At 37.4% G+C, this 27565-nt stretch overlaps 1 protein-coding gene across 2 annotated transcripts in view; it reads left to right on the top strand.

Moving 5' to 3' along the window:
• Positions 1 to 25384, top strand: part of pax3a (paired box 3a) — a 30942-nt gene extending 5558 nt beyond the window's left edge. For both annotated transcript variants that reach the window (XM_079875981.1, XM_079875980.1), the window contains exons 5-9: positions 11910 to 12109; positions 12783 to 12948; positions 13962 to 14173; positions 20375 to 20638; positions 23754 to 25384. In XM_079875981.1, coding sequence (XP_079732107.1) covers positions 11910 to 12109; positions 12783 to 12948; positions 13962 to 14173; positions 20375 to 20638; positions 23754 to 23771 — 860 coding nt within the window. In that variant the 3' untranslated portion in view covers positions 23772 to 25384. The remainder of the gene's footprint in view (positions 1 to 11909; positions 12110 to 12782; positions 12949 to 13961; positions 14174 to 20374; positions 20639 to 23753) is intronic.
• The last annotated feature ends 2181 nt before the right edge of the window (positions 25385 to 27565 follow it).

Below are 27565 nucleotides of genomic sequence, written 5' to 3'. Positions count from 1 at the left end.
AACAGTGTAGCAGAGCTATTTTTCATGAAACTTTTTAGGGCTAAAGCATTCAAAGCTTTTTGCATGCTTTTAAACCTGGACTTGCAACACAGTTAGTTAGATGTCTATATCTGCATTGGAAAAAAGAAAGAAAGAAAGAACAAAACAGTGAATGAAAGAAAGGAAGCGCAAGGGGAAAGGAGAAAGGAAAACAGCCTTTTCAAAGCCCCGTTAATGTTTTTGTTTTCCTAGAAGGATCAATCACCTCTGGCTTTTATTCACATGTAGATGTGTCTACATCATAAAACTCAATGAGTCCTGATCTCCATTGACACACTGTAAACTTCTCCTCTCTCCATTCACTCTCGTCCGTTTGTTTGCAGTGGGCTGATTCTGCGCTGGCTGTATTTCACTCTCTCCTCCCTGCTTGTGGGAGTTGTTGTTTTTTCCTATTCGGTACTCAGTTAAAATCTCAAAAGGGTGTTTTCAGAATCAAGAGGGTGTTCTCTAGCCAAATATTGATTAAGTACATGTTTGCTGAGTCTATAGTTGTCGGGTAAGAGGGGTGTGTTGGATCTGGGCCCCTGCTCCTTCAAAACCTATTGTTGGGCCCCTTAAAGGCTTGAGATCAAAGCAAAGACCCCTTCAGATTTATTTGTCTGGGAAAAGGCAGAGTAGAGGACCATTGCTTACTAATACATGGATTGAGCATATACGCTTTAAAATATGTTTCTCGAAAGTTGTTTGATCAGGAGGCTCAGAGCAAACATTTAGATATTTTTTTTTTCCTGTAATAATTTGTGATTTTTAAACTATTTAACATTTTTTACACTTTTTTTAATGTTGAAATAAGTCTCTTATGCTCAGCATGTCTGCTTTTATTTGATCAAAAAATTCAGTAAAAACAGAAATATTATTGCAATTTTAAATAACTGTTTTCTATTTAATTATATTTTAAAATGTAATTTATTCCTGTGAGGCAAAGCTGCATTTTCAGCATCTTTACTCCAGTCTTAAGTCACATGATCATTTAGAAATGATTCTATTTATTTAAAAAAAAAAAAAAAAAAAAAAAAAAATATATATATATATATAGAGAGAGAGAGAGCGTTTCGTTCGTTCGAGAGAATCATGTTTTTCGTAAGTTGGATTTCCCCCCTTAAAATGATTGGATCAGTCTGGGCTCCTCTCTTGTTTAGGTAAAAAATATCATAATGACTTCAGTTAACAAAACGAAAGCTTGAACGTTCCAAAGACATGTTTTTAAGAACGTCAAGGGACGGTTCTAGTGCCTGGCGTCATAAGTTAATCGATAAAACTTCTCCCACAATGCTGTGTTTGCCTGAGCACATCCCCTCCTTTTTCCTATACCATTAACTTTGGGAAAACTGACAATCCTCGAGCCTCATTTAGCTAATTAAAAGTAACTAAAGTCATCAAAGAGCCACGGCCCCTCTCTCACAGATTCTCATTCACGGCAGGCGAAAAAGAAAACTCAGAAATACAAACAGTCAAAGGGATCAAGTTTTTTTGAAAGGGAGTCCCGTGGAGGCCAATTGAATGAGCTTAGTGCTTTCAGACGTGCCATGGTGAACGCAGTCAACATGTAATAATTAGTTTCATTGAGCTGCATTCCAACAATCTGCTGCTTTTCTCCTGGGCTCATTGTCTCCCAGCAGGCCAATAGCCAGGAGGACAGAGAGAATCAAGCAATGACAACACATGAAAGATTCAGCTGCCTTTGTCCCAGAGAGCAAGGAGGACTTTGTTTGTGTAAATAAAATAGGGCTTTTGCCTGCTTTGCTGACTGGATACTTGCTCAATAGAAAAGGGGGGAGATCGAGGAGAGAGAGCAAAAGATGCACGGCAAAAACAGACAGCTGTGTCACGCAATAACAAACAGATATTTTTGGGACGATGCCTTTTTTTCGCAACCACAATTGTACTCGGAGCTGTAAAGCCAGATGTATTTGTCCAAAACTGGACCACAGATGGGCAACTATAGCCATATCGAGCTCGTTGGGGTCTAATTTTATACATTCTTTTGAGATCTGCCTCTTCGATCAATAAACAAGGGTTCTTCTCTCTCTGCTGGAATGTTCCTCAGTCATGATTCCGGGGCCCTGCGGGAATGGAGATGAGCAATCATCTGCCTTTTATTCAGCAGTTCCTTGAAACCTAACAAGCTTCGCCCTTCTCTCTCCGAGTTCATCGAGGTTACGGATCGCAAAGTTATCCCAACATCAGTCGAGGTTTTTAGGCGGCGATAAAGATTAAACGTCTTTTGACCGAGAGACAATGTGTAGAGTCGTTGTTGTCCCATTCGCACGTTTGCGTGGCGTTCTCAGAAACGACGTAGACCGTGCATCATTTCCACATGATGTCATTCCATTTGATTTCAAAGTGGCACGCAAAGGAAGAAAACACGCATGCACGCGGTCGCACCAAGCTTATCTCCAAGTGAATGCTGCCTGTATGCTTCATTAGGTCCGCTTTATACGCTGGCACCAGCATTGTGATCCTCAAATATTAATTCAAAGAACAATTAATGAATGCGAAGCATCTTTGAAGTGGGGGTGCGGGGTCAAACCCAGACCAGCCCCTAGCGACTGATGGACTCCTCTTCCACTCCTCTCTTCTCAAAGACGGTTTGAAGTGTCCAAAAGAAAAAGTGAGCAATAGAAGGTCAATGAGAATAGGGGCTCCTCGCCGAATAGAGCGCTCTGTTTTCTTGCAAGTGTTTGTGTGAGTGAAACTCTGGCAAAGGAGCGATGAAAAGGAGGAGAAAGGAGAGGTCGAGGGTTTCAGGGGCCTTGCCATAAAGACTCACAATGAGGCAGTTAATTGAGAAGAGCTAGACGCCGTTGTCAATCACTTAACTTGAGGAAATTCACTACTTAACTGCCAAATGATGCTGGTGAGAGAGGGAGAGACACCGAGAGAGAGGGAATCTGTAAGAAATGACGGCAGAATCATGTTAAGATGACTAAAAGCTTGAATGAGCAGAGTTTTCTCGTTGTTCTGGAAGGTTTAGTGGCTCCAGCCTTATGACTTCCAGCTTCTACAGTGGACCATTGTTAGCTCACTTTATTTACTCTATGTAACTTAGACGAGCAGAAATTATCGTTTCCAACTCAAACGTGCAATTTCTGATTTGTTTCAGACAGAATTCATTTGGTTTTGGAGAATTTGCAGAAGACTGTCAATTGAAACTTCAAACATGTTCCAACTGTTGTTTTTGCCTGTTTACATCATTTTAAAAAGTGAGTTTAATGAGTACAATTTTCAGGGGAAACACTGTCATTTTACAAAACCATGTCTCAAATATGCTTTGTTTAGTGTTTCTTATGCATTACACGCTTTGTTGTGTGGGTTTTTCAACTTCATGTTTCCTCATTGCATCATAGCCTTTGAACTTTAACAATTATAATTCTTCAATGCTGTAAAAAATATATTGTTGCAGTTACTTAACAACTTCAAATTTGTTGAGATAACTTAAATATCAACCTTACCTAAATTTAACTAAACTTAATATTTTAAGTCAAGAACAAACACACATACTTTTTTTTTTAAGTTGAAACAACATATTATTTATTATTCTAATTTTTTATTTTAAATTGTGATAAATAATCACAGCAATACTTTTTTTTTTTTTTTTTTTTTTTTACAGTGAGTTTCTTCAAAGTGCCTTAGGTTCAACAAATACCTGTATTCATATCAAGAATTAGGGTTAAGTTCACTCAGTGGTATTTTGTTGGTTTAAAAAACTTGATGTTGCATATATTAAATCGATTTGATATTTTAAATAGGTTCCTTTTGGAATTAGACTGTAAACCCCTTTTTGATTCTTTTTTTAAAAAATGTGGTGCATATTAGCTGTTGTTTAAAGAAACACAAGACGTTTTACCTACTTAGTGTGGTTACCAAGTTCCTGCTGAATCCAAACGTTTGTGTGTATTTGAATCAGGGCCGCAGGGCATTGCATAGGACTTTCAGTCTCTTATATGTACCCCAGAGAGGGTGAGATGTGGCTGGGCAGGGTCAAGGGGGAGTCCTGGGTCAGTGGCTGTGCAAACTCCCTCTCTGTTGGAAGTGCGGGTTAAGATAATGTGTTTGTTCAGTGTGACAGGTAACAGACACTCTATGATGGCCAATAAATGCTTTGAAACTAAAGAACACAAAGGAGAACTGATTTGCATTAAATGTGCTATTTAGCATCTTTTTCCACAGAAAATTTGAATGTATAATTCAGAAACAATGTAAAAAATCTAATTCTTAATCACTATATTTGTATATATATATTTTTTTTTTTTGAGCAAAAAACATCTAAATATCCCTAAAACAAGAGAAATGTTGCATAATATATCAGATTTTCAAAATGTTTTAATGCTGTGTAATAAGTTTTAGTTATTTTGTAGACGTAGAAGTGAATATCAAAGATAATGTGTTTTGTATGTTGAGAGGTACGGTCTACATTTTGCTCAACATGTGGATTGTATCTGCAGTGATTTTTTGTGTCATTTTGTCATATTAGCATTTGACCCACCTGTCCCAGTAATGGCTTACTCAATATGTGCATGTTTGGTACAAAAGCATGCATAAATATAACGTGATGTCAATGTAATGAGCGCGTATATTTAGGAGCATGTGGTGTGTGTTCCTGCGGTGCAGTCGCTGCGTGGGTGCTGCGTTTTGGCTTTGTCCCGTTGTTGGGAGCGATTCCATGCTGTAAAAGGCACCTCTGTCCTGTTCTGACATCATAATGAGCAAAGCATGCTGGGAACCCAAATGCCTCAGCATCCCACCTTTATGTTCCTTGTGTCCTTCTCTTAAATTGGACCTTAACGTATTTCTTTTTAATACACAGAACAACGATTTAAAAACTCACTGGCTTTTTTTAAACCATAATTCACTTTGTGTGATTATATATTTTATGAATTTATTTATTACATTAGCATTCAAAAGTTTTGGGTCAGTAAGGTTTTTTTTTTTTAACAAAATGAATATGTTTATTCAGCAAGGATGCATTAGATTGAAAAAAAAAAGAAAGTAATTTATAAATATTTCTATTTCAAATTAATGCTGTTATTTTGACATTTCTATTCATCAAAGAATCCTGATAGAAAAAAATATATATTAGGGTTTTCACAAAGAACTTAAGATAGTGTCTTTACCAGAAAATCAGCATATTAGATTGATTTCTGAAGGATCATGTGAGTAATGATGCTGAAAATACAGCTTTGCCATCACAGGAATAAATTACATTTTAAAATATAATACAATAGAAAACAGTTATTTTTAAATTGTAATAACATTTCTGTTTTTACTGAATTTTTTATCAAATAAATGCAGCCATGGTGAGCATAAGAGACATATTTCAAATCTTACTAACTCCAAACTTTTGAACAGTAGTGCATATTGATAAATTGACATTATAATGATGTAATAAATAAATATCATATGAGCAATTCCAGGCCATTTTAAATTTATGTTCAATAACTTTTGGATCATGCATTTTTTGCACCCATATAGGCAACAGGCAAACTCGACCCCTGATACAATAGTATTTTTAACAGTAAGCACAGTTAGTCATCCAGAAAGCAGGCCTATTTCAAGGATCATACTGTCCATAAGTGTCCGGTCCTGTTTTAGTCCACCTGCAAGGTTAAAAATGATCTTTCAAACGCGCTCTTCTCCTCTTTGTCTCTCTTCCTCCGTCTTCCTCTCTTTCTCTCTCGCTCGGTTTCTCTCGGGGCAGCTGCTGGGGTCGTGGCTCTTTAGCGAGTTGAGTGACTCCCTGCTCCTCCCTCTTAACAAAATGCCAACCCCAGATGGAGTCGTGATCGTTCCGTTAACCATTCTTCTCCCTACATCTGCTGGGATTCTATATACTCTTTAATTCACTCACCAGTGGCTGGCTGGGGCGCGGGCTGAAAGGGCCAGCACTCCTCCACGCTGCAAATAAATGCTTCATTTGTCTCTTCTCTCTTTTGTTTTGTTTGGGGAACACATGTCAGGAGCTCAATTACCCAACCATTTAACAGCCCCTGAGGAGGAGAAGACTCTCCCCTACCAGGAGCTATAAACTGCCCAGATGGTCGTCTGTGGACATCCCTGTGTTTACTTTCACTTTATCTCTCTTTGTTTTTGCGGCTTTGTTTGCGTGTCAAAGTGCGTGTTGCGTTAGAGTTGCCAACCTGACTTTCCTGTAGGAAAATCACAAAGGAGATCTTTCCCAAATCTCAATTTCTTCAGCAAATCGAGTCTGTTTCTTCAGAGGAAAAACACTCCAGTAATCTCACATGTTGCAGATAAGACCCCTAAAACGCCTCAGACTGCGCTCAGATATGATGTCAGGTTAAAAGAACTCAAATGTTTCTCCTCAACTTCTTCCAAGACTAAATTCGGATTCATTTTATTGTATGTCAATGATGAACACGTTTTTTTGTGTTTTAAGAAACATTGGGAGAAGCATCTGAGACAAAGTTGATCATTAAAGGATAGTTCACCATCCCTCTTCCCCCCAAAAAAGGTCATCATTTACTCACCCTCAAGTTGTTCCAAACCTGTATGAGTTTCTTTCTTCTGTTGAACACAAAAGACGATATTTTAAAGAATTTCGGTAACCAGAGAGTTGACGGTAGCCTTCCCTATATGGAAGTCAATGGGGTCCATCAAATGTTTGATCACCGACATTCTTCAAAACATCTTCTTTTGTGTTCAACAGAAGAAAGAAACTCATACAGGTTTGGAACAACTTGAGGGTAGTTATGATAAAATTTTCATTTTTGGGTGAACTATCGCTTTAAATAGAAATTGTCATCATTTACTCATCCTCATTTTGTTTGAACTTTCTTTCTTCTGTGGAACATAAAAGAAGATATTTTGAGAAGTAAGTTTGATGACATGCTGAGCTATGAAATTAGCAACCTTCGAGCAATAGTTTTCCTCTGGGTTTTCAAATCCATCATTTTAAAGTCAGCAAACTCTCTTCGAGTTTTGCATAAAGCTGCGTTTGCTTTGCGTCATTTTGGCTTCTGTTTTGCAGTCTTCTCTTGTTTCTCTGTGATTATGCCTGGAATTCACCACATCCACTTTAACGTCCATCCAAATGCTACGGAGTTCATTCAGAGCACTCATTTCTCTCTCTCTCTCTCTTTTCTTGAGTGCACTGATAAATGCTGTGTGTAGCTGGCAGGCGGCAGGTTTGTGGGGTTTGTCCTGTGTGTGAGAGGAATATAAATCTGATGTGTGAGCGAGAGGCACCATGTGCTGGTATCGTGAATTAACGCTCACTAAATAACAATAGACCTTCTGATGACTCTTCCTGTGGTTAGAAGCTCCAAAACTTCCACACATCCTCCAGCTAATGGGATATTTAAGCAATGACTACAGAATTAAAATGATATATAACTACTGCAGTCATTTTACTACGTTTTTATCATATCATATCAAGTGTCTAGAGGTGTCAAAATCTGACAAGTGCAATGCATTGATTACATAATTTTATTTTGAATGTAATTAGTAACCAAAATAATTTATTTTCTATATAAAAATATAATTTTAGTCCTATTTACAGTAAAATTCCTCCATATCCAGATCATGTCAACTCGTAGGTGTAGATTGTCCTTCCAGTTACACTTTATTTTTGAAAATAATTATGAGTCATACCAAACGAAGCCAAACCAAATCATGACAAAAAATCCAGATTTTATGACACATTGCGTGATTTAGTTTTTCAAAGCAAATGTTTACTCCCCTTAGTGCTTATGTATGTTGTTTCATAATGGTTGAATAATGTCTTTACTTTTACTTTACTTTACTTTTACTTTTAAGTGGTCCACAAGCTACCTGTCTTTTTCTTTTTCTCCTTTTCTTGGTGCATCATATCACTCATTGTAGCGAGACATTCAGTTGTCTGCTTTAATGGATTTTTTGCAGATGAAAGACAAAACCTCTGTCTAAAGTCAAAGAGATGCAGAGTAGATGAGCGTGAGAAGATAGATGGGCCGAGCTGTCGGTGGTGTATGGGACAGGTATGCTGTGGGAAGTGGACACAGTGTGAGTTTCCTGTCCTGCTGAAATTCTGAAGGACAGTGACTGAATCTGTGAGTCTGTCAGTGTTGCCATTTACCAGTAAGAGATGTTTTCAAGTCATAAGACCCTTGATTTATTAAGAATTCAAAATTTTTCAGTGGCATTTTCAGCGGCTTAACAAGTGTTTTCACACAATTACAGACTAAGGGTATGTTTACACAAGAAACAAGAACAGTTTTTCCTTTGCGTTTTTCGCGTAGAGATGACAACGTTGTCAAAAGGATCCCCGTTCACACGGATCCGCGAAACCGACTACAAACGCTGTATTATTCATGCCAGGCCAGTACGCGCCTATACACTGAACAAGTATAGACTGAACAAGCATATGCATGAAGTCACTGTTTTCACAGATTCTCATTTTTGTAGTTTACATGGAGACGATAACGCTATCTTTTACAGTAACGCTTGAACTTTGAAACCCATTTTCAAAAGTTTGTGTTTTTTCAGGCCACCAAAACACGTTGTCGTGTAAATGAATTGCCAAAATGTATAAAAAGTTTCCCTTTTTTAGTTGAAAATGATGTGTAAATGGCCCCTAAGATGATTTGTTGACATACACTGCTCTCCATATGGGAAGCTTTTGGTTATTCTGTGAAAATTCTATGCATTCTGTTTCTTTTTAAAGGGGAATTATGGGAGCAATTTCTGTCTGTATCGATCTGATTCTCAGAGTAAATCTGGGGTAACACTTTATTTACCAGTGTCATTGTTACATTATGTTACATGTAGTTACTATAGTAATAACTATAAATTACATGCAACTAACCATAAACTAAATTAAAACTTAATCCTAACCCTATAGCAAGTACATGTAGTTAATTAATATTACTCAGTACTTATATGTATACTAACAGTGTAACAAAGACACTTTCAAATAAAATCTGGTTTATGATGTTAAATGAATCTCTAATCCGATCTATGGCTGTATGGCTTCTTTGCCGGTGAAGTTAAAAATCCATGTAAAATCATGGAATGATACATTTTTTTCCGAGAAGTGCCTGTTTAGCGTACGTCAGTGCTGTAAATGGACATGATGGACGAGACCGGGGCTGACAATCATCTTAAACTAGAATCGCTATTCCCACACACCCTCTCTAGTCACTAAACTAGTCCCCCAGGTGCCATTGAGCGATCAGCCCCCTCTTCTTCATCTTCTTTTTTTCTCCTTAACTCTCTCCATATCGCTCTTTCCCCGTCACCCCCCCACCACCTCCACCTCCGTAACCCCCTGGCCGTGGAGGAGGAAGGGTTCGGGGGCGGCCCCCCGCTGTTCCCCTGCGGAGCCCCCATTGCCCTGCGTCCAGCCCTCATTGTGCCCACCTCCCCCCCCGCCCCCTGCCAGGCAGGTGACAGGGGCCTCAATGCTGCCCGGACCCAGCTCATGGAACCTACAGATGGAGCGTGGAAATCAGACTCCAAAGAGCTCAGTCACCATTCTCACTAAACAGGCCAACAAAAGACTGCCAAATAACTCCCCAAAAGAGATGGAGTGAGAGAGAGAGAGAGAGAGAGAGAGAGAGGGAGCGCGCAAGAGAGAAAGAGCCAAATGAAACAGTGTAATTTACAGATTACAGTCTGTAGCGTATGTTTTTTTTTTGTTTTGTGTTATTTTTTTATTTGATATTACTTTATTTATTTGCAGCGTTTGACTTTTTGCAGCAGTAATATTAGAAACTCAAGGGAATTAAGGGAAGACCGACTTGCTTATTCACCCATTATTTCATTTTATTTATTTACTTTTTAATTTGATGTTTGCAGTGGCAATAATAAAAATTCAAGAGAATTAAGGGATGTCTGAGTTTATTTTTTTATTTTATTTTTGTTTTGTTTTATTTTTTCAAATTTTTTTTTTTTGGTACTTGACTTTTTTGCAGCTGTAATGATAGAAACTCCAAGTAAATTGGAAGACAAAGAAAAAGAAACCGAAAACTGAGATGTTTTGCTTCTAAAGTGATTTGAAAGCTCTCTTGCTCTTTTTTTTCTTTCTTTCTTCTTCTCATGCCCCTGTAAACCTGATTTGATTTTATGTGCTTTTCTAATTTGTGAGTCAGTTCTCTGAGGGCTTTCTGTATGAAGGATATGATGGATACCATGTCCTCAAAAACTGTCCGTTCATTCATTCCAGTCTACTGAAAATAGTCCAGACTTTTGGGAAAAATGGCATGAAAAAAGAGACTTTTCACTAGTGTTAGAGGGTGGAAAAGTGGTAAAGGACAACCATCCCTGTCTCTCTTTCCATTCAAATTCCTGTGAGATGCTGGAGAGATGCAGTAGCATTTCCTGTGTGGCTCCAGGATGGAGACCGAAGGGTTTGCTTTGCGTGACTTTCAATTAAACCTTGAATTCTCTCTTCTCTTTCTTCTTCACTCCGAAGGAGAAATACACCTGTATATTTGTTGGGAAGTCCAGATGAGTTTTTGTTTGTGAAATAGAAGCATTACCTGGTTTATTTATGGCATTTGCATTACTTTTTCCATCTAAAAAAGTCAAAAAGATTTGACATCTCAACTGTAAAATCGTAGCAGATGAGTTCACATAGATTACTAAAGGAAAATTCATGCGATTGGCACATTGTGGATCCTACTTTTTGCATATCCTTTACTTTTTTGGTTATTATACTTGGTGAATGTGGACTCAAGCTTAATGAAAAGTAAGTTTTAATTTTAGGGTCTGCGGATGCGGTGTGGCTTGGCGAAGTCTGGGCGTCTTTTTACGTTTTGTGTTTTCAACCATATGGGGGTGAAAATCGAAGAGAGAGCGAACAAGAGAAAGGAGATGGCTAGTGTCAGACGAAGCAGATGTGGCGTTGGCGAGTTCTGGACGGGGGCTTTCGAGGCGTATTACTGGACAATAGCTGGCTGTCACGCTAGTTTGAGGAGCCTAATCATTTGATAGGGCCCCCCTCCTCTGGGTACAGATTCCCCGAGCTTTAGTCCACTCACACTAACATTCTCTTCTGCTGAATTAGCTACGAAAGAACCTCTCACCCGGTCCAACTTCACCCCAAATAATACCTGCATATGAGCGAGTGATGTGTGACGTGTGTATTGGGTGAGAGTAAATCTTACAGATACTGGCCTTCAATATTAAGCAGGTGGTAACAAAATAACGTACAACAATATTGCAGTCAATTTATCTAGCCCCATGTTTTATCTAGTTTTTGTAAATTTTTACATTAAATTTGTATGTTTGTGTATTCCGGATGTAGAATTTGTTTCATTTAAATATTAGTTATCCCTTGTGCATCAAGACATGAACTACAACATAGTTTCTAGAGTATTGCTGCTCAAAAACTATTTCTAGCGGACTTTAAATGATATTTAATTTAATCAAATTTTAATGTATATATTTACTTACTTTTTTATTTTATTTTATATTTTATTTTATGTTATATTTTATCTAATGTCTCCTTGAAAAAGTCAAGACTTTGGGGGGAAATGGCTTATTTTATTTTATTTTATTTTATTTTATTTTATTTTATTTTATTTTATTTTATTTTATTTTATTTTATTTTATTTTATTTTATTTTACCTGTGACTTTCTTTAGGCTGTGGAATACAAATATTTTGGTCACTCTTTTCTATATCATGAAACCCATTAAGGACTGGGGCATCATAAAAATGTATCATAAAAGAGTCTTTTGAACTATATTCCAACTCTTTTGAAGCCATGCAATAGCTTTGTACAAGGAACAGATCCAAATTCTAGTCAATAACTTCTCATTTTAAAATGTGTGCACTTCTGAAATAAATGAAAATCTCTCACAGCTGGTAACAGAGTGCTGGTTTTATTCTTTATTTAATAATAATCTCATTTTAATGTTTACTTTGTAGCAAGCCACTCAGATGAGGGCTCAGACGTGGACTCAGAACCGGGTTTGCCACTAAAGAGGAAACAGCGGCGCAGTCGGACCACGTTTACGGCCGAGCAACTGGAGGAGCTGGAGAGAGCTTTCGAACGCACACATTACCCTGATATATACACCAGAGAAGAGCTCGCTCAGAGAGCCAAACTCACAGAGGCACGAGTACAGGTACATTCATGCACAGACTTTTAATATCCAACTCTTTTTCTTCCTGTAGAAGTTTTGTTAATGATGTGACCATAACATATTTGGCTCTTTTTTGTGTGTGCATGTGATCACTCTACACACACTTTCTCGTAAGTTGCATTGCCGCTAAAAAAACGTTAATGTGGTTTACACTGGGCGACTAAATTTACCAGCATTTAGCCCTGCACCCCTTCCCCGAAGTCACATGACACACTCGCATAAACACAGGCTTCTTTGTGCCACGTCTGACCTCTTGTTTTTACCCTAGTATTCTGTCGTAGAAAACCCCCAAAACAGAATCTTTTAATAAACTCTATTATTAAGTCCTTCTAACCCAATTAAACTAGAACCCGTGACGTGATGTCATCGCTTTTTAATGAGCACAGATGTTTTGATCGAAATCAGACCAAACAAGCTTCGAGCTACTGAACACACAAAGAGTGCCTGTGTAAACTCAGATACATGACACTCACAAACACATTCTTATAGGAATAACATGGTTGAATTTCATATTCCTTAATAAAGGAGGGTGTTATAGGAAGTCAATGCTGAAATGTGTCATGTTTTAAATTTAGTACCAGTTTGAGTATAAAAACAATCTTTCGAGTGTCTGAATGTTCAATATACCTTTTTTTTTTTTTTTTCTGTCCTGCAGGTTTGGTTCAGTAATCGAAGAGCTCGCTGGAGGAAGCAGGCAGGAGCCAATCAGCTGATGGCGTTTAATCACCTGATACCTGGTGGTTTCCCACCCTCTGCGATGTCGAGTCTTCAGCCCTATCAGCTGGCGGACAGCCCTTACCCTCCCTCATCTATCTCACAAGGTGAGAACTGTAAAGCATAGTATTACACTACTGATCAAAAGTTTGGGCCCAGTAAGAAAAAAAAAATGGTAACACTTTATTTTAGTGTTCTTGTTACATATGTTACATGTACTTACCATAGTAATTACAGTAAATTATGCATAATTACAATCCTAATCCTACCCTAACCCTATAGTAAGTACATGTAGTTGCTTAATATTACTCAGTACTTAGATATATAATTACACTGTAACAATGACACCTTAAAATAAAGTGTAAACAAAAAAAATAAATAATAATACTTTTATTCAGCAAGGATGCATGAACTTGAGCAAAAGTGACAGTAAAGACATTTACAATGTTACAAAAGATTTCTATTTCAAATAAACAATGAAAAAAGAATCCTGACAAAAATGCATCATGGTTTACACAAAAATATTGAAACTAATAAGAAATGTTACCTGAGCATTAAATCAGCATATTATAATGATTTCTGAAAGATCATGTGACACTGAAGACTAGAGTAATGATGCTGAAAATTCAGTTTTGCCGTCACATGAATAAATTACATTTTAACATATATTCAAATAGAAAACAAATATTACATTTGTTTTATCGTATTTTTGATCAAATAAATGCAGCCTTGGTCGGCAGAAGAGACTTACAGAAATCTTACAGACCCCAAACCTTTTTTGAACGGAAGTGTACTTAATTTTTTACAGTCATGTAAATAGTTAAATAGTAGCCCTATGGCACTTTCGAAACAGTTTCTGTAACTATTTTTGGTTCATTTAGTCCTTGGAAGCTCAAAGAAATGAATTTGGATGGTATTTACATCAGCACAGCACCTTGATGTTTTTTTTTAAAGAAGCTGTGTCTGATTCTTTATAGCAATTATCATTCAAAAAGATCAACTTTTAATAATAAAATGGTATATAACTTTAACAAAGAGATTCCTCATCTTTTTGCCTCTGTCTTCCCTTTTTCTCTTTCTCTCTCTCTCTTTTTCTTTCCCTCCCTCTCTCTCCCACCAGTGTCAGACCAGCCCAGCACTGTGCACAGGCCTCAGCCTCTTCCCCCCACCTCAGTGCATCAGTCTGGGCTTGGCAGCGGACCGGGGGCCCAGGAGGGGAGTTCGGCCTACTGCCTCTCCTCTGGACGTCATGGATTCTCTGGTTACTCGGATGGCTATGTGGCTGCGCCAGGCCATGCAAACCCAGTGAACCCCAACAGCCTCCCATCACAGGTCAGTATCATCTCATGCGACATATACGGTTCTGGATATATAGTATATGGCTGTATATATTGACCAGTTGCCAGAGGTTTCCACCACACAATCTGTGTTATGGTTAGGATGTTGTTGTTACTCAATTCTTTAGGCAGTCATAAGGAACTCTTAAAGGTACAGTCACAAAATACAGCTGTTTAATTCAATGAGTCTTACTAGAAAGTGTTGACTGCTGGACTGTAGTCATTATCAAGGTTAGTACAGAAACAGTTTGGGGTCAACATTTTTAAAAATGTCTTTGTAAGAAGTATCTTATACTCACTAAGGGTGCATTTAAAAACACAGTAATATTGTGAAATATTGTTAGAATTTAAAATAACTATTTTCTATTTTAATATGTTTTAAAATGTAATTTATTCCTCTGATGTCAAAGCTGAATTTTCAGTATCATTACTCTATAGTCTTCAGTGTCACGTGATCCTTCAGAAATCATTCTAATATGCTAATTTGGTGTTTAAGAAACATTAATTATTATTATTATTATCAATGTGGAAACCAGCTGAACTGCTTAATATTTCTTTGGAAACCGTGAAACATTTTTCCAGGATTCTTTGATGAATAGAATGTTACATATATTTGAAATCTTCATTATAAACGTCTTTATGGTCACTTCACTTTAATCAATTTAATGCATCCTTGCTGAATAAAAGTATTGATTTCTTAAAAAAAAAGAAAAGAAAAAAGAAATCTTACTGACCCCAAACTTTTGAATAGTCCATACATGCTTTATTTATTGTGATGTTGCTTTCTGAAGGTCTCTGTTTTTACACCGAGTGGATTGGCAATCTGAGTGAATGTGAGAATGAAGGTGTGAGAAGGGGTAGGACATGACCGATAGGATGATGATGGAAACGAGAAGTGAAAGACAATTATTTGTGATTACACACTCATCAGCTGTTATCTGTCGGCTCGCCTGCTGCGCACAACGTGCTAACAAGCAGAAAATGAGCTCCTAACTGCCTCAAAGCATCCGGTATTAGACAGGAGCGGCATTCTGGGTACTGTCCTCAAGCTCAAACCCCTCTGAGTGCTGCGTGATACAGATAAATAGAATGAGAGATATGGACAGAGAGAGAAAGAAATGGACACAGAAGAAAAATTAGAGTGATTTAGATAGAGAGCGGCCCTGAGGCTATGAAACAGAAGATGGTGTTGAGAATGAGGTTCTTTCTCAAAACACACACACATAAAAGAGACAAAAGCCTGAAAACGGCAGGAAGATTTATGGAAAACAAGCAACACTGCTGTCGAAACACATATCGCCATTGATCAGATATGATATGTCACAATAACGTTTTTGTTAAAGGGGTAGTTCACCCAAAAATAAAAATCCGGTCTTTATTTACTCTCCCTCATGTTGTTTCAAACTTGAATGGCATTCTTTCTTCCAGAGAACATTTTGAGGAATTAAACAACAGCTCACTGTTTCCATGTCTCCAAAAAATAAAACACAAAAAAAGCACCATCAAATTATCATGAGTCCATTCAACTTAAATTTAAGTCTATAATATTCATGGCTCCAGAAGACCACTTTTATGCTACTTTTTTTCCACTTTTGAGACTTGACAGTCCTTGTTCACAATGAACAGTTATTGCATGGAAAAATCTGCATGACAATTTGACTTTTGCGTTTCATGGAAAAAAATGGAATGACATGAGTAAATAATGACAGAATGTCAACATTTCGTTTGAAAAGTTTGGTAACGCTTTACAATAAGGTTCCATTTGTTACCATGACCTAACAATGAAAAATACTTCTAAAGCTTATATTATTGTTAGTTCATGTTCTTTTCAAAATTGTATCTGTATCTCTTAATATTATTGGTTACACTTTATTTTAAGGTGTCATTGTTACTGTGTAATTAATATTAATTAACAACATATACTTACTATAGGGTTAGGGTAGGATCAGGGTTTGGTTGAGTGTTAGTTGCATGTAATTATGCATAATTTACTGTTATTACGATGGCAAGTACACGTAACATGTAACAAGGACACTGTAAAATAAAGTGTTACCATATTATTTAATGAACCTGAGCTAACATGAACTAACAATGAACAGTTGAATTTTTATATAATGAATAAACACTGTAACAAATGCATTGCTCATTGTTAGTTAATGTTTGATATCTAATGTTAACTAATGGGACCTCATTGTAAAGAGTTACCAAAATGTCTTTATTTTTCTAAATATGCAAAAGTTCACTTCATGATTTTAAAAAGCGTAAACCTTATGAAAAAACGACTCCACTCTGTGGATTGTGACTATCTTCTCGTGTACAGTAATTGAACTGCACAAAGTTATTTAACATGACGTATTAATTGAAGTGTGTCTAATTGCAGCGCCCCCAGCAGCAGGGTTTGTAATCAGAACCAATTCCTAGTCATTAAGCCAGCATTCCTCCGTCAGGAATGACTTAGAGGTCAGGTAACTCTCACACTCACACTCAGTCTGTTATTGCCATTAGTGTGTGTGTGTGTGTGTTTGTAACCTGGCACAGGGTCGGCTAGTGCCGTTGTGTTGTTGAAGGGCAGGGATTCTCGTCGTCATGACGATGTTAGAACTCTCAGCGTCTGGGATTCTAATTATGAGATCCTCCAGACTCTTAATTGATTGGAATGGGAGAATTTACCCTCCATAATGCGCTGTGTAATTTATGCAAATGAGCCACTTTGTTGGCTAATTGTTTGAATTATGTATTTATCTGTGGATTAATGTATGCTGAAATAAGCTTGGGATTCAGGAGGGTTGTCCCTGCAGATTGGTTTGTAATTTATTAGCAAACGAAACTGTGATTTTTTAGAATTATATATTATTATATTTATTATCTATTAATTTAACAAAAAATATGATAGTACAGATATGTATTAGATGGAGATACTTTGATAAATACCACGGTACTGAATGATTGCCATGGTACATGTTAAAAACACAACATGAACGGATACTATATATATATATATATATATACACAGTATGTGTGTATACATACATATGTATGTATATATATATCTTTTCCTAAATAACTGTAACCAAAGTTAAAATACATTATAATATTTGCAGATTCCTTGTTACACTTGAAGTGAGTTGTTTGTCATGTTTTAATGCATTATACTTTCTAAAAATGTGTTCAATGAATAGATGAGTATCATAATGGGAAAACGATTATTTTCGAGATCATACAACACATTATAATGTCCATTAAAAGGCATAATTAATGCATTAAAAATACTTTTATAATGCATTATATATAAAAGAAAATTTGTGTAGTGTTTTGGCGGTACTATTGTTGAAACATAAGTTTAAATCAAATTAAATATAAAAAAGAATTTCAATTTATGCATCAGTTTGTAAAAACAACAACAAAAAAGAATGAGTAATTACAAAAATCGCTTAACTTGTATTTAATCCACAATATTCCATCAAAATGCTGTTTGAGCTCGAGCTGTGGTGGGATGCTTTATCCCACAGGTTCCTCTGGACAGCTGCGTACATGCATCACACTGGCTGGGAAAATGTTTTATGAGGAAGCTTTTTGTCAACAACTCCTGTCTGTGGTCTCGACACGGAAGGAAGATTTTCTCTTTCACCTCACATGTAGCCTGGGCCCGGGCCCCCCATGGGGAGGTGAACGAGAGAGTTTAACCTCCATGTGCTTTTCATTTGTTAAGCATCACACATCACCGTGTGACTCACACATGCGCTGCTGTACATGATATACGCTGTCAGCTCGTGTGACCGTTGAGTTATCTGCAAGGTGGGGAAAGCACCTGAAAATCTGTGAGCGCTTAGAGCTTTGAGCCCGTTTCTGTCCTGAACAGCTGTTGAAGATGAACCCCGAGAGGAATTTCATGACCCTTCACACAGCTTGTAAAAGTGTTAACCGCACAAACACACATGGTTTCCTAGCTGAGTACCATAGATGCCTATTGTTTTGGATTAATATACTGGGTTTAAAACAAGTTAAGCTCAATGCACTGCATTTGTGGCATAATACCACAAAAAATTATATCGATTGTCCATCATTATTTTATTTTTTAAAACAAAAACTGGGTTACAGTGTAGCATTAGAATGGAAGTGAATTTTTGAAGGATTAACTCTTCTATTAAAACTTTCATTTGTATTCATTTTTATAGTCATTTTAGGCATTGCGTTGTCAGAAAAATGAATGGAAATTTACACAGAAAAGTTCAGCATTTTTTCATGCTCATCAAATGCAGTTTTAGTATCATTGAGATGCTTTTATAGTTTTAGGTATGCTTTTATAGTCTGTTTTCATTTTAATTTTAGATAAAGGTTTAGTAATTTTTAAATATTTTTATTTGAGTTATTTTAGTATGTCAAGTTAAACTATACGAAAATGAGAAATATTGCCTTGGCATATATTTATTATTTTCTTTGTTAATTAACGTTTATTTTATTTTAAAATATGTTGTATAGTTTTAGTTTTAGTTAACTGCTTGGTAAGTGCATCACTGTAACGGAGATTTTTGGTTTTAAATAAATAAAAACATGATTTATGAATAGTTTTTTCAATTGAGGACATTTCCAGATGTCCCCAAAGGGAGGTTTTTGTAAGATTTAGCTCACATCTGAGGACAAATCTGTCCCTAAAGTATATCTAAGCAAACCCACCCACGTATTTAATGTGCAATACTTTCTCTGCGACTGTTATTCCTCTTCCCACAGCATGTGGCACAGGCATTCCCTCTGCTTTTCTTGTTCTATTGGATTTCTTGATAGAAAAAAGTAGAAAGTTTTCTTTTTCTTCTTGTTTTCTCATCTGGTTATGCTCTTTACCCAAACACACAACTCTACAGTTTTTCAGGAACGGGGAAGGAAACACAGCCCCTCTCGTCTGACTCCGCCCCCTCTTTGGTTGCACCGGGTAACTGTTTAAAAGGAACCATGTGTCCTGCAGGATGGGGAATAATTTGACTCTCATGGACTCTGGACGGAGTCAGTGGGCCGGTTGTTCAGGCGGTGTGCTGGAGATTTTTTCTGGGCCGGGCTGGTTTTGATTAATGATTAGCAGGAGGGAACTGATATGTACTTGGCCCATCAAGGAGCGGTCGAGAGCTCACAGACACTGATGGCACACTCACGTCCCGCTTCCATCTGTCTGTCACTGGTGTCAATTAGACACGGGCGGCCAGAGACGCTGTGTGTGAGCTGGAGAGATCTTTACTCGCTGTCACCGAATCATTTCAGATGGTGTTTGATAGAAAGGAGGGTTTTTTGAATGAAAAACTTTACCGTTGTCATTATGTTTAGTTTGGTATGCTGAATTCATTCCACATCACAGAACTCAAATCAAAAGCAAATGTTCATGGTTTTATTTGGTTGAAAATGCAGCATTCTCATAGATCTGGGAACGTTAGTTATTCCAGGTGGAAAAAACTATTTTCTTAGCTCTTACTGAGGGCTAAATGTAAATACTAGGTATTTACATACACAATTCAAAAATGATTACTTACGTTTTCTGAAGTGGTCGCCAGGGTGTTGCTAGGTGCTTCATTGTAAGTCAGTGGGATGTTTCACCCATTTTATCATGTGCCAGGAGAAAATTTGAAGTCTGATCACTTGGGAAAATAATAGCATACCTGCAGGATTTGAGGTACCAAACAGTTTGAGCACAAATGTGGGACAAATTCTGTGCCATTTCATATTAAAGGGATTGTTCACCAAAAAACGAAAATTCTGTCACTATTTACTCACCCTCAAGTTGTTGAGTTTTTCATCGGTAGCCATTGACTTCCATAGTATTTTTTTCCTTACTATGGAAGTCAGTGGCTACCGTCAAATATTTGGTTACCAACATTCTTCAAAATATCTTCCTTTGTGTTCAGCAGAAGAAAGAAACTCATACAGGTTTGGAACAACTTGAGGGCGAGTAAATGATGACAGAATTTTCGTCTTTGGGTGAACTATCCCTTTAAGTTTACTTAGTATGGTTAGCGGTTTGTTCAAAACTTAAACCGAAAGTTTGAGCAATAGTAAAAGTGATGCTTGTACCAAAATCTGGTCATGTATCAGCCAATGAGAATAAACCAGCCTGAACAGCACAGAAATCTATACTGGTCCAGGCTAGTCTTTTCAGCAACTTGTTAAAAAAAGGAACTCAACATAATGTTCTCTTCTTCTTCCTTTCTCTCAGGTGATGGGGCTGTTGAATCCAGGTGGAGTTCCCCACCAGCCGCAGAGTGATTTTGCCCTCTCTCCATTGACGGGCGGTTTGGAGCCCAGCGCGGGCATGGCTGCCAGCTGCCACTCTTCTCAGAGACTGGAGGCTCTGCCAGGCCTGGCCAGCATGCCGACTCTGCCCAGCTCCCAGTCCTACTGCCCCTCCAGCTACAGCTCTCCTGGGTACAGCGTGGACCATGTGGCATCTTACCAGTACAGCCAGTATGGGCAGAGTAAGGTGAATACCAGCACTGTTTGTACTGTAGTGAGAGTGACCCACATATTTATATTCTAAAACATTTAAAAACATTTCATTTTCCATTTTGGATTTGCTTTGTAGTACGTGAGAACACTATTTAAACGTTTACGAAAAAATCCACCAATGTTTTTTTTAATATTTATTTATTTATTATGCAAACAAATACTAGGAAAAAAAATATTAGCAAATATTCATAACATCATATGCATGTACCATTAAGGTTGGCATGAAACAGTAGTTGCGATTTTGTCAGAAGTTTTCTTTTCTTCCCTAATGTGACGTATATCCGAGTGAAACAGCTTCTCGAACATGAAACAATGTAGGGTGGGATTTGATTTTGTCCATTGGAAATTGATTGGATGGTTGTGGTTTGCTATTGGTCGATCTCATGTGAGTGACAGGTTGTCCCGCCCTCATGCCAGTATACATGTCATCAAAGAAGAGATTTTGATATTTTGATAAAAGATTACGAGGGCACACAAATAAAAAAATAAAAGATTATGTGCACAGAAAAATTATTTAGAATGCTGCAATATTCCATAAAAAATAGGATTTTACCATTTTGATTTCATGGTGACTTTAAGACCCTTCCTAATATTTACACATTCACATAACGTTAACCAAAGAAACAAAATTCTTTTTTTTCTTGGTTAGCTTGGTTCAGCTTTTTAAAGTTGCGATGTAACGGAAGTAGCGGCAGGAAGAAGATATTTTAATTCAATTATTTAAAAATAAAATAAAATAAATAAATGTAATTATATGCATGGACTAATCATTCACAATATGAAAATAGGGTGAATTTCCATTTCATGCCGACTTTAAATCTCTTTACTGAAGAGTGATTCAATCTACGGAATGTCTTTTCAAACTTTTTTAAACTTAAAAAATATATATTTTTTTTACTTCGTCACATTAAATTATACATTTTTGATTTGTACACTTTGACACAAGCAAGCCACATGATTTTGATAAATTGCATCCCCACAGCTCCACTTTTTAGAGTGAAAGTGCTAAGCTACAGTCCTTCCAGAGAACTAAAAAAAAAACCCGTCATTGATTCTATAGAGAAACACGATCATCTGAACGTCAACTGAGATTATTTCCAGTGGAGCATTCGTCTTCTAATCTGAGACGTAATCATCAGTTTACGTTAGTTAGTTGTAATCCGCTGGGCCGCCGCACATAGCGCTGTCATGGTTTATGATGCTTAACCCGTAACCTTTCACGACCCTGTGAGATGAGCTATATCTCATCAGCTCCAGGCATCCGTCAGCCAGCCATGTAATGAGCTCTGGGTAACAAAGATATCGTTCATGATCCACTCAAACACAGTGAAATGAGAGGAGCAGCCATCTCAGAACTTGTTTGACAGAGTCGGAGGGGGGGAGGCCTTACACACCAGGACTGCATGTCGAGTGCCCAATCCAGGACTGCATCTTGATATCGTTAATTTGCTGGGGTCCGCACCCCGTAAGCACAGAGCTGGGGGTCCGTGGAGGAGTTAGCGGGGGTCTCGTGTTGGAGTAGAATGGCCCGTGGCAGGCAGATATTAGAACCATGTGTTTCAGACGGGTCAGATCTGTAGTTGCTGTTGATCATTGACTCTGATCCATACAGAGCTGAATATAGGACAGCTCTCTTTTCACCCTCCAAAAATCTCTATTTTTTTGCTCTGTCTGTCTGTATTCTTAGAGGAATTGGCACGCACTGGCTCTCTCAATCATGTGCTTTATTTTGCTGGATCTTTTGCATATTTCAATTTGTCTTTCTATTGGCAAAGGCTATGTTGAGATAATCATATACTGATGTCAGTGGTTTACAGCTGGTATTAAGATGCGTTTTGGTTGATCGGATCAGAAGTAGGTGAGGGAGACACATTCCTGTTTACACCTGGTGTTTTAATCCGTCTCTTTTGCCCATTTTCGACCAGGAGGGCTATAGGTGGGTAAATGTATGTTTTTTTGTTTGTTCAGATCTATCGATCTAATGGACAAAATAAGGTCACGTGATTTTCATGAACGCGACCAGAGACGACAGAAAAACAAACACTGTGTGTTAGAAATCAGGAATGGTGAGCGAACATTGCGCTTGGTACATTTTTCGTCTTCAAACCAAATTTGGGTCTTCAGCCGACAAAGTTTAAATCCCGTCTGGCTAGTGCGTTTCCCGTAATGTATACCCATTAAGTCAGTAGGCGGAGAGTAGACGGCCTTTTGTGGCTGTTCAAACACATTCGACCACATGAGCGTTTACACTACGAAAGCAATCCGGTCAATGAGTTTTCGACTACCTCTGGAAGTGGTTGAGAGTGGACAAGGTCAAAATGTTTTAGACGCCGCTTACACCTGTATTTAGCGTCATACACTTGTGATCCGATCGACGGCATCTTAATACCAGTTGTAAACAGGGCCAGTGTTTCTCAGCCATTGTCCCAGAGCCCACTAGGAGGCACCAGTAAACTTCCCAATGTTTAATATAATTTAATTAATGTAAATATATACAATTGTATCATTTCAGGCCTATAAAATAATTTTAAAAATGCTAAAGGCTACAAAAAATATAAAATTCTGCAACATATAAACAAAAAATTAGCAAAGGTTAATTAGCACAAAGAAAAAGATATTTACTAATGTTAAATTTGTCCACAGAAACAAAGTAATATAAAATATTGTAGAAGCAGGTTGAAATGTACATTAATTTATATGCAATTATATACATTTACATATGTATTTTTTTTTTTTTAAACATAGATGTTTCAATTTGTGTACTGTATATTCAATACAAAAATGAATCATACATTTTAATTGAATTTAATCAGTATTATTTTAGTATCATTGATATTCTATCATTGTTTTTGGCAATAGTTTAAATTTCTTTTTATGTTTTCATTTGCATTTCAGTTAAAGTTTTACTATTTTTGTTGTGTTTTTGTCAGTCTTTTTTTTATTGTTTTATGTTTATATAGCTTATATTAAGTTTTACTTTTATTTTTAGTTATTTTAGCATTTCAACCTCAACTATTTGAAAATGAGAAATAAAATGAACCAGCTAAAATAAAATGTTTAATTTTTCATATTTTTAATGTCTCTTTCAGGTGCCTTTCATTATCTGAAACCCAGCATTGACTGAAGGAAGACAGACAGGAAGGAGATGAAGAGATCTATGGATGGCCTGACCATAAACTCTTGCACTTGAGCTCTCCTTGAATGTTTGACCAAAATGACCATCCATCCTCAAACTCCCGCTCCTCACTGGGTCTCTGAGCGAGGAGCGTTGTGGAGAAGCCAGGGGTGACGGCGGTCCTCCCCGACGCACGTGGGTCCAAAGTGCGACCGAGTTGTTTTTATGAGGGGGATATTGTGGGTAGGGTTGGGTTGGGTTTAGGACCAGGATCGAGGTGAGTGGTGGAAGGCTTAGTTTGACAGTTTAGTCCTGGAGGAAACAGCCTCTCCGTATATCCATCCCGTTTTGGAGCAGGCCACTGCATCACACGTTCTCACGACACTTACTGCCTCCTTCCTGAAGAGCGACATGGGACACACGGAGGACAAAGGGAAAGGACAAATAAACAACTCAAAGACTGAGACTGTGCTTATAAACAGCATGGAATGGCAGGGAAGATATACTCTGATATCAGCTGTCCACTGACGGACGCACTTTAGTGACGGTGACTCTTTGGTTGAGACATTTTTATTGATATATTTAGGAAATAAGGGCTCGGAAAAGTGTGCCAACTTTCCTTGTTTTTCATCCATAAATAGACAAGAATGACATGTTCGCAAGTCAACGCTCTCAGGTCCTCTTCAAAGAGAGAAAGAGGTTGACCTTGAAGGAATGCACTCAAGTGTCCGATGGCATTTCAGTCGTGTCAGAGAGATAGACGGACTAAATGAAGAAGTGTGATCCCTTTACTACCAGTTCATCTGAGCACACACAAAATACCGTAGTATGAGACAGAAGTGATGTTCAGAATGGAATACTATCGTATCGCTTATTGCATACTGTATACTACAGTATATACTAAAATTGTTTGAGAAACAGAACATATGCAATGATAAAAGACATTGTCAGTTGTAGTATGCAACCTGTTGCATTTGAATGTCATTTAGTGTAAAACATCTTTTGTATGAATCAAGAAAATCGGATTACTATCATACATCTATCATTCCATGTAAATAGCGAATCCGCCAAGGTGCGAGCACAACTGGCTTTTAAAGGGAATGGGAGATGAGACTCTGATTGGTTTATTGCACGTTTGCCCAAAACACACCCATTACTCATTAAGTGAATAGGGACAACCCTTTTAGACCATGCGCCGGGCGCACCGACCATTTTTCCCGTCGTTAAACTAGCAAAAGTGGATTCGGACACACCCTAAGTGCACTTGCGCGGTGCGCTTTAGACCATGCGCTTAGATCGTTAAAATAGGGCCCAAAGAGTTCATTGGTCACAATGGAATAGGAAGGTCAAGTTGAATCTATTGCATTGTGGTATTACGTATTTCACAGTGCAATGGCAAATGTAGAAGGTCATCTAGCTAGTTTTGCTTGCAGAAAATTCACATAATACACATAGTGCATACTGCAGAATTAGTATGAGTAATATGGTAGTATGCTATTCTGAACATTCAGAGAGAGACACACGCCACAAAACGAACCCAATGAAAGTGCAATACACACTCAATACCTCATAAACACTCGTCTGTTCTCACTCGCTCAAGAAGATCATCTGTTCTTCAACTCTGTGTGTTCCGATTGTTTTTCGTGCAAGAAAAGATTCCAGATGATGCAGCGGTTCATAATGTTTCATAATATTTTTACACTGCAGTTTGCATAACTGAGTACTTTGTTCTGTCTCTGTAACACTATGTTCATCTGCCTTCACATCTTAAGAATTGGAACAATTTTTTTTTACCTTGTTTGTTTTTTATACTTTGTTTTTTTGGTTCTCGACTGCATATAATTGTTGATGGAGAATGTGTCAAATGCAGCACTATTTACTATTTATAAGAAAAAATAAATAAATTGCATTCAAGCTTATTGTTTTGAAATTATTGATTTTTTTTTTACCTTTAAAAACAAAACAAAAAAATGGGATCTTTCTTGTTCATCTTTATCTTTCCCATCTTTTTTGCTCTCCCTTTTTTTTCCCCCTTTCATTTTTTTTTGTGTGGAAATAAACAACAAATTGCATTATCTTTCTGGATCACGTCGAACATTTTTAAAATGATTCTGCACCTGTGTGAAACAATAAACCATGTATGAAATGCTGTTTTTTGGAAAATTAGAATGAGGGTTCAGAATAACTATCAGGTTTATTCAGCCGTTAACTTCATAGAGCAATTTTATTCATTCAGAAATATATTGAGTCTCATAAACACTCTTTCATGACAAAGTCCTTCTCTCCAGGGAGCTCTTAAAGGGTCAGTGACTGAAGCACAGCCTGCTGTAAACCATCAAACACTACAGGGATCTTTCTTTCACTCTTTCTTTCTTTTGCTCGTTCACTCTTTCTTTCTTTTGCTCGTTCACTCTTTCTTTCTTTTGCGCTGTCACTTTTTCTTTCACTCTTTTTCTTTTTCACTCTTTTTTTCCTTTCACGCTTAAGAATAAGATTCAAGATTCAAATACCTTTATTGGCATGGTGAAATAAATCTTTACATAATAAACATCAATAACACTATACAATAAAAATAAACAAATAAAATAATATTAATAATGAAGAAAAGAAAAATCTTTATAAAAGTGTCTCTATGCATATAGTGAGTTTGGTTGTAGTTCATTCTTTCTTTTGCTCTTTCTTTGTCTCTTTCACTTTTTCTTTCGCTCTATTTCTTTTGTTTTTTTTTCTTTAGCTATTTCACTCTTTCTTCTGCTCTTTCACTTTTTCTTTCACTCTTTCTTTGGCTCCTTTCTTTTGCTTTCACTTTCTGGGTTACGTTCTGACGTACAACACAGAAGCGCTGCGCTGTTACACTACGTGAACTCACTCAGAGGCCCACACAGAAGAAAATGAATAGTTGAATAAAGTCGATATTTTTGTTGTTTTTTTTGCGCACAAAAAGTATTCTCGTCGCTTGATAAACTTAAGGTTGAGCCACTGTAGTCACTTGGACTATTTTAACGATGTCTTTACTAACTTTTCTAGGATGGCATATCGATTACCTAGCAGCTGACGAAGGAGTGAGCCAGCTCTCAGATTTCATCAAAAATATCTTAATTTGTGTTCCGAAGATGAACGAAAGTCTTAGGGGGTTGACATGAGGGTGAGTGATTACTGACAGAATTTTCATTTTTGGGTGAACTAACCCTTTAAAGGGGTGGTTGATTATGATTTCACTTTTCTAACTTTAGTTAGTGTGTAATGTTGATGTTTGAGCATAAACAACATCTGCAAAGTTACAACGCCCAAGGTTCAAAGCAAAGGAAGATATTATATACAAAAGGCAGGTAGGGATTACAGGACATTCCTCCCGGGTTAGTGACATCATTAACCCTAAAATGTACATAAACCCCGCCCCCGAGAACACACAGTCTATGTTGAGAAGTCTGTGTACATTTGTGAGTCTGCTCAAGCTGTCGCGTCCGTCTTTTCACATGCAATACAGTACGTACATAACACAAATGCAATAGCATGTCACTCTGTAGGCATCTTACAGTTCCCACACAAGCAATTTTATAGATTATCATGACAGAATGTGCTAATTAAAAAATAGTTAACTCCACATCAGCTACATACATTTATCAACCAACCATTCAGAAACGTCCTGTTGCATTCTACATGTTGTCACTTCTTCTTGAGTCTCTCCATCATTGTCCGACTCCAGTTTAAACATAAAAGGCAGAACAGTTTCTGACATTTTAGTGCTTGTGAGGTAATCCAGCTGCTAACACACATGAGCTCTTG

The sequence above is a fragment of the Squalius cephalus genome (assembly GCF_949319135.1).
Source record: "Squalius cephalus genome assembly, chromosome: 7".
Taxonomy (NCBI): Eukaryota; Metazoa; Chordata; class Actinopteri; order Cypriniformes; family Leuciscidae; genus Squalius; species Squalius cephalus.
The sequence above is the reverse complement of the archived record's forward strand: the minus strand, read 5'-3'. Positions and strand labels throughout refer to the sequence as shown.